Source organism: Lynx canadensis, chromosome A1 (genome assembly GCF_007474595.2).
Source record: "Lynx canadensis isolate LIC74 chromosome A1, mLynCan4.pri.v2, whole genome shotgun sequence".
Taxonomy (NCBI): domain Eukaryota; kingdom Metazoa; phylum Chordata; class Mammalia; order Carnivora; family Felidae; genus Lynx; species Lynx canadensis.
Window position 1 is genome coordinate 89,536,785 of NC_044303.2, and position 13,087 is coordinate 89,549,871.

Here is a 13,087-nt window from a genome sequence, read left to right on the forward strand (position 1 = left end):
TTCGCAAATCAATCAGTGTGATACATCACATTAATAAAAGAAAAGAAAAGAGCCATATGATCCTGTGAATCACTGCAGAAAATGTATTTGACAAAATTCAGCATCCTTTCTTAATAAAAAGCCTCAAGAAAGTCAGGATAGAAGGAACATACTTAAACATCATGAAATATATTTATGAAAAACCCACAGCTAATATCATCCTCCATGGGGAAAAACTGAGAGCTTTCCCCATGAGATCAGGAACACGACAGTGATGTCCACTCTCACCGTTGTTGTTTAACATAGTGTTGGAAGTCCTAGCATCAGCAGACGACAAAAGGAAATCAAAGGCATCAAAACTGGCAATGATGAAGTCAAGATTTCACTTTTTGCAGACGACATGATATTATACATGGAAAACCCGATAGACTCCCCCAAAAGTCAATGGACATTTCAGTTCTTTCCATAATTTGACTATTGTTGATAATGCTGCTATACACATTGGGGTGCATGTACACCTTTGAATCTGTATTCTTGTATCCTTTGTATAAATACCTAATAGTGAAATTGCTTGACCATAGGGTAGTTCTATTTTTAGTTTTTGAGGAACCTCCATACTGTGTCCAGAATGGCTGCACCAGTTTGCATTCCCAACAGTGTAAGAAGGTTCTTTTTCTCCACATTCTCTGTGAGGTTATATCTCATTGCAGTTTTGATTTATACTTCCCTGATTATGAGTTTTGTTAAGCCTCTTTTCATGTGTATGTTGACCATCTAGATGTTTTCTTAGAAGAAATGTTTGTTTCTATCTTCTCCCCATGTTGTAATTGGATTGTTTCTTTTTGGGTGTTGAATCATATCTGTTCTTTATGTATTTTGGATACTAATCCTTTACTGGATATCTCATTTGCAAATACTTCTCCCATTCAGTATGCTTCCTTTAGTTTTGCAGATTGTTTCCTTTGTTGGTAGAAGTTTTTATTTTGATGTAGTTCCAATAGTTTATTTTTGCTTTAGTTTCCCTTGCCTCAGGACACCTAACTAAAATAATTTTGCTATGACATAAGTCAGGGATATTACTTCCTATGCTGTCTTCTAGGTATTGAAGTAATTGCAGATACTGACCCAGTTGTAGATGATAAGTTCATGTGAGAATTAAGAAGAAACTGCCTCCCAGTCTAGAATTGGGAAGGTCTTCTTGACTTCAAGGTTTGCCTCCCCCTGGTCTGGGTGAAGGAGAAAGAAGAGAGATATTAAGTCTCATGAACTCAAGGCCTTTGATTCAAAGATTCTCCCAATAAAGATTGAGAACCAATGGCTGTTGCCCTTCAAACATCTTCCGTGGAAGGAGGAAAGAGTGGGTGAGCACTGAGAAAAGCATATGAAAACCCACTTCGTGCCTTCTGAGGAGTGGGCAGAAGTCGTTCCATTGCTGTGACCTAATTAAAAGTCATGGGATAATTTTGTTTTTCATTTGTCATTGAATTATAGTTGACACACAATGTTACATTAGTTTCAGGTGTACCATATAAAGAGCCAGCCACTCTATACATTATGCTGTGCTCACCACAACTGTAGCTACTTTCTTTCACCATACACCACCACTACAATCTCGTTTACCATATTCCCTACATTGCACCTTCAATTTGTCCTGGGACCATCTTTACCCAAGAGACCTGTTCCTCCCCTGCACGGCACAATTTTTTTGGGGTAATCTCATTCTAAATATTTGGCCTATGTTTCTATTGTTTGCTTCTTTCTACTGGCTTTTGAAAATACTGAAGGCAGGAAATATTTCCATTGCCCCTAAAATGGAGGTGCTAAAGATAACAGTCAGATGCTGGGATATGAAATGAAGGCAAATGTGGTGGTCTTATAAGAAGTTCCACCCAAATCTTGGTGAGAATAGGAAACATTTCTACTCCACAAGCCAGGACACTCATCTTGCAACCAGACAGCCTGAATTTCTTAGTCTTCAATTGATGATAATACAAACACAGTGCCAACATTTGCTTTTATCGTTTTTTTTTTTTGAGACATTTAAATTCCTTCTCAGGTAGCACACTCATTTTCCTATTATTGACTGTTTAATGTGTGTTTAAATTTGAAAATGGCGTTCAGTATGATGTGATGTTATGTCTTTTAAGTAGTCAAATTTTTGATGCATTCAAGTTGGCAGAAATCAAAAGGCAGAAATTGTCTTTTAAGACGCATGAATCACAAAATGTCTCTCTGGTCAAATCCAGTGAAAAGACCCATTGTCAGGGAAGTCTTCATTCACCATGTTCCCATGCATTCACATGAACCCAGCCCTATGGCCTCAGTACTCATAGCACACGCAGGGTATCAGTGGACCACTCTGGCTCTGTTACACACTGGAGCCCAATCTGTGTTGTGATGGTGCAGGAATGATGGTAGACCCTCTGTGGGAGGGCGGGTGAAGGCCAGGCAGGTGCCTCTTGGCCAATGCACCCAGTGAGCTCCCCAGGGCTGGCCATGGTGCTAGAAGTAAGAGAAGGTGAATTTTCAAGACTTCAGTGACAAAGGAATAGGGAGTTAGTCCTTTCGAGCTCTTTTCAAATTTGACTAAAAGCACATTTCCACTGAAATTGAGAGAAGCTGAAGCACTGAATTAGAATAAAAGCCTATTGGGAATCAGGATGTATTCTGGAAAATGTTCCTTCCTAAGTTTCAGGAGGTTGGTTTGCTAAGGTTGCCATAACAAAATACCATGGTCGGTGGGGGGTGGGGGGGTGGGCAGGGCTTAAACAACAGAAATTTATTTTCCCACTCTTCTGGAGGCTGGAGGTCAAAGATCAAGGTTCCAGGAGGGTTTGCTTCCCTTGAATCCTCTCTCCTTGGCTTGCAGATGGTCACCTTCCTCACATGGCCTTTTTCTGAGTGTGTGCATACCTTGTGTCTCTTCCCCTTCTTCTAAGGACACCAGTCCTATTGAATCAGGGCCCCACCCATTTGGCCTCAGGTAACCTTCATTACTTAAAGAACCTCCTACAAATACAGTCACAATGGGGGTTAGGACTTCAACATAGGAACTTGGGGGTATATACTTCAGTCAGAACAAGCCCTAAGTGTAAAACAGTAGTGGCAGTACTACTAATGCAGTGTTAGAGTTGGACTAGAGAATGGTATGGGTGTGTCTGAGAATCCCCACACCCTTGCTAAAATCCATTCAGACAGACCCTGGAGGATGAGGTAGCAGACCCTGCAGAGCTTAAAGGGCATGATACAGGAAGGTGCTTCAGATGCAAATGTGTTCTCACACCATGTAACCTCCTCAAGACAGAACTGGGTGGTCACAGGCACCAAGTTACAAGTGTACTCTACATTTGAAGTATATGGGTAGGCAGATCTTTCTCAAGTGTCCAACAGTAATAGAAATACAGAAAATATATGAATGATGGAAGATTTGAGGCTGTTTGGTAAGCAATGCATTCTCTTCCTTTGGTGCAATGTGTAAAAATTCATATGTTATGACCCAAGATTCCACACCTATTTCCAGAGAAGGTTGTACACAGGTGTATCAGAAGCATGTGCAAGATGTTTATAGAAGAACTGTTTTGAAGAGAGAGAGACAGAATATTTTAAAGAACCCCAGTCCCCAAATTCCATTTACATGAAATAGGTATATGATATGTGATATCTTCACAATGTGGAAAACACATGTGATAGAAACAATTGTAAATGTTATTGCTGGGTCATAGGGTAGGTCTATTTTTAATTTTTTTAGGAACCTCCACACTGTTTTCCAGAGTGGCTGCACTAATTTGCATTCCCACCAACAGTGCAAGAGGGTTACCCAAGGGATACAGGAATACTGATACACAGGGGCACTTGTACCCCAATGTTTATAGCAGCACTCTCAACAATAGCCAAATTATGGAAAGAGCCTAAATGTCCATCAACTGATGAATGGATAAAGAAATTGTGGTTTATATACACAAGGAAGTACTACATGGCAATGAGAAAGAACGAAATATGGCCCTTTGTAGCAACATGGATGGAACTGGAGAGTGTGATGCTAAGTGAAATAAGCCATACAGAGAAAGACAGATACCATATGATTTCACTCTTATGTGGATCCTGAGAAACTTAACAGAAACCCATGGGGGAGGGGAAGAAAAAAAAAAAAAGAGGTTAGAGTGGAAGAGAGCCAAAGCATAAGAGACTCTTAAAAACTGAGAACAAACTGAGGGTTGATGGGGGGTGGGAGGGAGGGGAGGGTGGGTGATGAGTATTGAGGAGGGCACCTTTTGGGATGAGCACTGGGTGTTGTATGGAAACCAATTTGACAATAAACTTCATATATTGAAAAAAAATTAAAAAAAGAAACAATTGTAAATGAAAAACAACTTACTGAAGATGGCATACAAAGCAATTCTATTTTTCTAAAGCATCCAAACAAGCAAAAGTAAATAATATATTGTCTGAGGAAACACATATTTGTGGCAAATACCAAAGAAAGAAAAAAAAATGTTAAACACAAAATTCGAAGGAGCTGTACTTCTGAGAAGAGATGTGGAGAGAGACAGGTTACGGGGTAAAGCATGTGGGAATATTTAATGATATAAGAAACATTCTAGTTCCTAATTTGGGAGTTGAATTCCCAGGTATTTATTTCTATATCTTTGTTTATACTGTGTACATATATGCATGTAATATCACATATATACTATTTTAGCTAGCTGCTGAACACATATTACACTTAGAAAAAATAGAAAAGGAAAATGCCAAAGCCGATGAACATTGTTAGCATCCATTTTCTTTTTCAATATACTATATTTTAGAGCAGTTTTAAGTTCACAGCAAAATTGAACACAGGTACAGAGGTTTCCCATGTACCTCCTGTGCTCATACAAATACAGTCTCCCCACTATCCACAATTCACACCATCATACAATTAATGAACTCAGACTTGCCCATCTTTATCCCTCCAAATCCATACTTGGGGTTCACTCTTGGTGTTGTATAGTTTATGGGTTTTTAATGCATAATTTATCCTTTACTTATCCACCATTATAGTATCACAGAGTAGTTTCACTGCTCTCAAAGGCCTCTCTGCTACACTTATTCATCCGCCCCTCCCCCCAAACTTTGAGAACTACTGATATTTTTCTTGTCTCTATAGTTTTGCCTTTTTTTTAGAATGTTGCACAGTTGGAATCATGCAGTATATAGTCTTTCCTGATTGGTTTCCTTCACTTAGTAATATGCATTTCAATTTCCTCCATGTATTTTCATATCAGCTGTCATATAAGGAGCCTTCTGAAAGCTGAGTCATGCTGCAGGTCACTAGTTCCTGGTGACACTTCTGAACCCCAGGGATGAAGAGTTTCTACAATTTTCTTTGGAGACAAACAGGTTACCATGCAAGGAATGAGAATGGACTTAGCACTGGGATTTTTACTGAGAATATGGCCTGCCTGAAGGAAATATACCTTAACAGTTCTCAGAAGGTATAATGTTATATCCACAATCCTATACTCACTTAAGCTATTTATTGAAAATTATCCCCCAAAAAGGCATTAGTTGGAAATGCAAAGACTGAAAGTTTATCACTAAAAGAAAAATTTTTTTTCAATTTGTTTCAGAATGGACTCATTGTAAATGAACGGGGAATCAAAGCAGCATCAGCACCACCAAGGTAATGGAAGGATGTTAGTGAGTCCTGTGCTCCAGGCTAGGAAAGCAACTAGTTCAAATGAAAATAGGAATGAGAGATGTTGCATAGGACACCTTCAACGAGAAAAGATTTTCCAGATTCATGTCATGGTTACTAAGCAGAGTCAATGTCATGGTTACTCATCAGAGGGATAATGGAATGGTATGGTATATTATTCAATAATATTACACTATGCCACTCTTTCATCCCTTTCTTACTTTTCTCCCAGATTACTTTTAAGTATCTTCTGTTTTAAGCTACACATATTTGGTGGCCAAAATTTTACACATTGGTTCAGTTCAGATATGTTCACCAAATTCATATTGAACTCTGTACTGGGTGATATATTCTCAGGTAAACAGAGTAAGGTAAGTAGGATTGTTGGGGAATGATGCAGGGAAAGATGGTTGCCCTTGTGAGGGATGAATGATTCCCTCAGTGGCAAGAGACATGTATTACTTCTTGTGGTAGAGAATGAGGTTTCAAACTTCTATAGCAAACATAACACGTACTACTCCCTATAACATGTCCACAATAAGCATGTGCATGTTAAGATCATGACCTTTCAGAAGGGGGGATGTCAGTGTTATTTACAATAGTCAGGTTTGCTTATACATTCAAAAATTTTCCAATCCTAGTAACAATGGCCTTAGTGTCCATCTCTGGTATCTATGTATCTATGTATCTATCTATCTATCATCTATCATCTATCTGGCTAAGGCTAAAGGAGAGACATAAGGGCAGAGCTTTGCAGGACACCAGACTGTCCTTGGAATCCTGACACCTCCACACAATTATTTTAAAGGAACAGCTAAACACACATTCTCCATCATATTTTCCCAAAGGGAATATCTCAAAGGATGTTGTCCCTTTGCCTTCAAGTGTGCCTCTGTGAGTCCAGGGAGTGAGAGGTGAGAAGTGAAGAGAATGGGTCTGAGATGTCCTGACTTTCCTCCAGAAGGAGTCTGCTCAGAGGTCAACTCTTCAGATGATGAAGTCTGTAAGGATTTTCTTCAGCATGGTCTTGGTGTCCTTGGCAACTATTTCAAGGAAGCATCTATGTTTCCACTCCCTTAAGTAGTTGATAATAGTGTCACTTAAGAGTGGGATGTAGCTAAGAATTGAATATAGGTAAGACACTATATTATAATTCATGCAAAAAAAAAAATTCCCAGCCCCTGGTGAGGACAATGTACAGACCTTGAGACTTATAACGGCCTTGTACTCCCCTGTGGATTTCCCCATACTCTAGACCACCTGCTGGAAAGAATCATCATTCACACCAAAGAGCCAGTGGTAGGCATTCAGACACTCCCAGATCATCTGCATTCTAGATGCCAAGGATGTCCTGAAAGACTTGGAGGCTCTTTCCTCCTGCAACGTGGTTGTTTTGCCATTAGTGACCTTCTCACAGGTGTATAGAACGTTCAGGTTGGTCCAGACATATAGAGCCTCTTTCCCAGGCATTGACTTGTTTTGGCAAACTTTATGAGATTCATGCTAAACTGTTCAGATGCAATGATGTTGAAGAGGTCATACTGACTAATCTGCATCTCTAGATAGTTCTCCAGGTTTTGGGTGGCAGCCTCTGTGACAGGAAGGTCCCCATAACACCACACTGGGGATGTGGGAGGAAGAATAGCAAGTGGGAATATGGGTGGTCCTCACCACCCTCCATGGAAGTCTTCCTCCTCATGCCCAATTTCACATGGTGCATTGATGAAGGAGGATGTGCCTTTGCCAGTGTCCTCACTCTCAGGAATGCTCACTGGGGCACTGGATGCTGTATTCAGAGACCCCTTGACCACAGGGGCCATCTTCAGCAAATTTTCTCCTCCCCAAACCTTTCCAATGTGTATGGTACCCACTTTAGATAAGTCATTCCAGCTCATATGGTACAGCATAGCAGAGGTGAAGGATACAGATAATAAGGTATGAAGGGATGGGGCGGGCTGTGTCTATTTTGTGGTAGGTCTATTTTGTGAAATTTCCAGAAAGATTGCAAATGGCCATAACAAGCTATGAAATCTCTCTTTGTCTAAGAGATGACAAATTTGTCACTTCCATCCTTGATTCCCTTCAAAAGTCAGAAAAAGACAGCTGACAGGTTGATGAGAGAGCAGGTAGGGATCTTTTTAGTGAGCCTGTTGCAAAGGATATGGCCAACATTTAGGGTTGCGCATGGTCTTCCTAGGTAGGATGATCTGAGGAGAATGAGGTGGGGCTGCCCTCCTGTGCCTGACACCACAGAAGAGGTAGGAGCCTGGAAGGTCTGGACTAAGCTTGCCCTGAGTACCCGATGGGGACATCAACATGGTTCCTCCATGAGCTTTCCTACCTGAGGGACACTGACCACACCTGGCCATCAACTGGATTGTAAATGTCCTACTTGAGTGAATCCTTTCCTACCTTTTAGTTCCCCTACACCATGCTCTTCGTGTAATGGGGGCAGTGGGAGAAGAAAGAGGAGATAAACTGACTCTTTCTCTCTTTGCTGCAGGTGTTTCACTCAGTTGGAGGAGGAACTGAGCCAGGGGAGGGGAGATTTCCATTCTACAAGAATATGAACATCGTATATTACCTTGACTGGACTTCTGTTCCCCTGAGTGGGACCAGGAGAGAGGCTATATTCTAAGCCATTGTTCTAGAATATATTTCCCCTTTCTTTTTTTTTTTTTAATTTTTTTTTTCAAATTTTATTTATTTTTGAGACAGAGAGAGACAGAGCATGAACGGGGGAGGGGCAGAGAGAAAGGGAGACAGAATCAGAAACAGGCTCCAGGCTCTGAGCCATCAGCTCAGAGCCCGACGCAGGGCTCGAACTCACGGACCGCGAGATCGTGACCTGGCTGAAGTCGGACGCTTAACCGACTGCGCCACCCAGGCGCCCCTATATTTCCCCTTTCTGAACAGAAGGAATGTAACAATATCCTCATAACTCATACCTCTGGATTTTCTAACATTGACTTAGGAGTAGCAAGTCTGACTCTGGACCCTGAAGTGTGCATACTGGGCATCAGGCCCCAGCTCACTGTGTGCTGCAGACCAGCAGACCAGAGCCAACCAAAGAGGGCACCAGCCCCAGAGTGATTCTCACACACTGCTGGAAGGCAGCCCAGCTCTGGAGAGCAGCCACTCCCTGAGTATAAGCTTTCTGTCCCCCACTACAAAAAGCCCCATCACTGCCAGGATACCTGAGTCTCACAGGTATTTCTTACCTTACTACTGAGTAATTAGTACTGTAATTGGCTGTCTGTGTGTGTTCGTCTGCATCTATACCTTGTTGTCAAGTTCATGTGTGAGCCTACATCTTTGTCCTGTAGTTGTTTCTACCTGGAATTTCGGTCTCTCTTGTACCCTACTTCCTCCCTGAATGATTTCTCAGTCTTTCTCCCATCATTGTATTGATTGTCTCTCTATGTCAGGCAGAGTGTATTTCTCTGATGTCCCCAAAATATGTCAGGACAAAGAGATTCATGACTGACTACATGTGTAGTCATAGAATATACACAGCAACAATCTGAAAAGAACTGATATATTTCTCTTTTTAAATTTTTTTTTTTACTTTATTGTGTATTACAATGACCACCTACACACTGAACAGTCATCCAAAGAAAAGAACATCTGTAACAACTCCCAGCTCCCTCTTTGTTCCTATTCACTCCATTTCTGTCCACAGCCCCCAGGTAATAATTTCATGAAGTACATGTTTATGATTCTTTTATTTGTGCTGTTATAATTTACATATGCATGGCTAAACAACATCTGGTTTAGTCTTCTTGAAGCTTTATTTAAGGGGTATTCTACTCATTATTAAGATTAAATCTCAATACTATCTTAAAAGAGTAATTAAGAGGCTCTGAGAAGGATTTTCCTTCCTTCAGGTGGTTTTTTTGGGGAGTCCTCAGAAGGCTGAGATTTATACATGGATTTTGTCATGCTTCTGTGGACAGAGTTTTTGCAGCTGAGCAGTACTGTGCCACTTACCAGCTGTGTGATCTCAGGGCTACTTCAATGAACACCTGGTGGAGGGTCCAAAACATCACTAGAAGTAGGGAAAGAAAATAACCAAAGTCACAACAACAGAGAGCAAGTAACACTCTCCAAAAAACACTTCCTGAAAGGCCAGGCCTTGGACAGTGTATGACCCCTCCCCCCCTTAATATTGCAGTGCTCACAGGTGCAGAGCACATAACAAGCCTTTAAAACTCATAAGGGACAGAAAACTATCCAAAATGATAAAATGGAAGAATTCTCCTGAAAAGGAATCCCAGGAAGAAATGACAGCTAAAGAATTGATCAAAACAGATATAAGCAATATAACTGAACACGAATTTAGAATAATAGTCATAAGATTAACTGCTGGGCTTGAAAAAAACATAGAAGACAGCAGAGAATCTATGCTGCAGAGATAAAAGAACTAAAAAATAGTAATGATGAATTAAAAATGTTATAAATGAGGATCAAAATAAACTAGAGGAGGTCAGAGTGAGAATTGAAGAGGCAGGGGAAAAGGGGTAAAATAGAAGATAAAATTATGGAAAAAGAGGAAGCTAAGAAAAAAAGATAAAAGACTCTGGATCACAAGGGGAGAATTAGAGAACTAAGTGATTCAATGAAATGGAACAATATCGATATCATAGCAGTTCCAGAAGAAGAGAGAGAGAAAGAGGCCAAAGGTGTATTGAACAAATCATACCTGACATCTTCCCCCCAATCTGGGGAAGGAAACAGACACTGAATCCAGGAGGCACAGAGAACTCCCTTCAGACATAATTTGAATCTACTGCATGACATAGCAGAGTGAAACTGGCAACATACAGGGATAAAGAGAGAATTTATAAAGCATCTAGTGATAAATGGACATTAACATAAAAGGTTGGACACATAAGGATAGTAGCAGACCTATCTACTGAAACTTGGCAGACCAGAAAGGAATGGCAGGAAATCTTCAATGTGATGAACAGGAAAAATATGCAGCCAAAAATCCTTTATCCAGCAAGCCTGTCACTCAGAATGGAAGGAGAGATAAAGGTTTTCCCAAACAAAAACTGAAGGAATTCGTCACCACAAAACTAGCCCTACAAAAGATCCCAAGGGCGACTCTGTGAATGAATTGTTGCAAGGACCACAAAGGACCAGAGACACCACTACAGGCATGAAAACTACAGATACCACAATGACTCTAAACCCATATCTGTCAATAGTAACGTTGAATGTAAATGGACTAAATGCTCCAATCAAAAGACATAGGATATCAGAATGAATAACAAACCAAGACCCATCTATTTTCTGTCTATAAAAGACTCATTTTATTTATTTTTTTTAACGTTTTCTTTAGTTTTTTTTTTTTTTTGCCAGGCACTTTGTTTATTTTTATTTTATTATTTATTTATTTATTTAATATACAAAATTTATTGTCAAATTGGTTTCCATACAACACCCAGTGCTCATCCCAAAAGATGCCCACTTCAATACCCATAACCCACCCACCCCTCCCTCCCACCCCGCATCAACCCTCAGTTTGTTCCCAGTTTTTTTTTTTGTTTTTTTGTTTTCAATATATGAAATTTATTATCAAATTGGTTTCCATTCAACACCCAGTGCTCATCCCAAAAGGTGCCCTCCTCAATACCCATCACCCACCCTCCCCTCCCTCCCACCCCCCATCAACCCTCAGTTTGTTCTCAGTTTTTAACAGACTCTTATGCTTTGGCTCTCTCCCACTCTAACCTCCTTTTTTTTCTTCCCCTCCCTCATGGGTTTCTGTTAAGTTTCTCAGGATCCACATAAGAGTGAAAACATATGGTATCTGTCTTTCTCTGTATGGCTTATTTCACCTAGCATAACACTCTCCAGTTCCATTCACGTTGCTACAAAGGGCCACATTTCATTCTTTCTCATTGCCACGTAGTATTCCACTGTGTATATAAACCACAAATTCTTTATCCATTCATCACATGATGGACATTCAGGCTCTTTCCATAATTTGGCTACTGTTGAAAGTGCTACTATAAACATTGGGGTAAAAGTGCCCCTATGCATCAGTACTCCTGTATCCCTTGAGTAAATTCTTAGCAGTGCTACTGCTGGGTCATAGAGTAGGTCTATTTTTAATTTTTTTTTGTGTGTGTGTTTTTTTTTTATATATGAAATTTATTGACAAATTGGTTTCCATACAACACCCAGTGCTCATCCCAAAAGGTGCCCTCCTCAATACCCATCACCCAACCTCCCCTCCCTCCCACCCCCCATCAACCCTCAGTTTGTTCTCAGTTTTTAACAGTCTCTTATGCTTTGGCTCTCTTCCACTCTAACCTCTTTTTTTTTTCTCCCTTCCCCTCCCCCATGGGTTCCTGTTAAGTTTCTCAGGATCCACATAAGAGTGAAACCATATGGTATCTGTCTTTCTCTGTATGGCTTATTTCACTTAGCATTACACTCTCCAGTTCCATCCACGTTGCTACAAAAGGCCATATTTCATTTTTTTCTCATTGCCACATAGTATTCCATTGTGTATATATACCACAATTTCTTTATCCATTCATCAGTTGATGGACATTTAGGCTCTTTCCATAATTTGGCTATTGTTGAGAGTGCTGCTATGAACATTGGGGGTACAAGTGCCCCTATGCATCAGTACTCCTGTATCCCTTGGATAAATTCCTAGCAGTGCTATTGCTGGGTCATAGGGTAGGTCTATTTTTAATTTTTTTGAGGAACCTCCACACTGTTTTCCAGAGTGGCTGCACCAATTTGCATTCCCACCAACAGTGCAAGAGGGTTCCCATTTTTCCACATCATCTCCAGCATCTATAGACTCCTGATTGGTTCATTTTGGCCACTCTGACTGGCATGAGGTGATAACTGAGTGTGATTTTCATTTGCATTTCCCTGATGAGGAGCCATGTTGGGCATCTTTTCATGTGCCTGTTGGCCTACCGAATATCTTCTTTAGAGAAGTGTCTATTCATGTTTTCTGCCCATTTCTTCACTGGGTTATTTGTTTTTCGGGTGTGGAGTTTGGTGAGCTCTTTATAGATTTTGGATACTAGCCTTGGTCCGATATGTCATTTGCAAATATCTTTTCCCATTCCGTTCATTGCCTTTTAGTTTTGTTGGTTGTTTCCTTTGCCGTGCAGAAGCTTTTTATCTTCATAAGGTCCCCGTAGTTCATTTTTGCTTTTAATTCCCTTGCTTTTGGGGATGTGTCAAGTAAGAAATTGCTACGGCTGAGGTCAGAGAGGTCTTTTCCTGCATTCTCCTCTAGGGTTTTGATGGTTTCCTGTCTCACATTCAGGTCCTTTATCCATTTTGAGTTTGTTTTTGTGAATGGTGGGAGAAAGTGGTCTAGTTTCAACCTTCTGCATGTTGCTGTCCAGTTCTCCCAGCACCATTTGTTAAAGAGACTGTCTTTTTTCCATTGGA

General features: G+C 40.5%; 1 protein-coding gene across 1 annotated transcript; it reads right to left on the reverse strand.

The window, feature by feature from the left end:
- Positions 1 to 6,907: 6,907 nt before the first annotated feature.
- LOC115514453 (immunity-related GTPase family M protein-like) lies at positions 6,908 to 7,563 on the reverse strand. The gene is given in 4 exon segments (XM_030316483.1): positions 6,908 to 7,104; positions 7,107 to 7,263; positions 7,265 to 7,341; positions 7,344 to 7,563. Coding segments are annotated over 4 exon segments (651 nt in total).
- Positions 7,564 to 13,087: the final 5,524 nt, after the last annotated feature.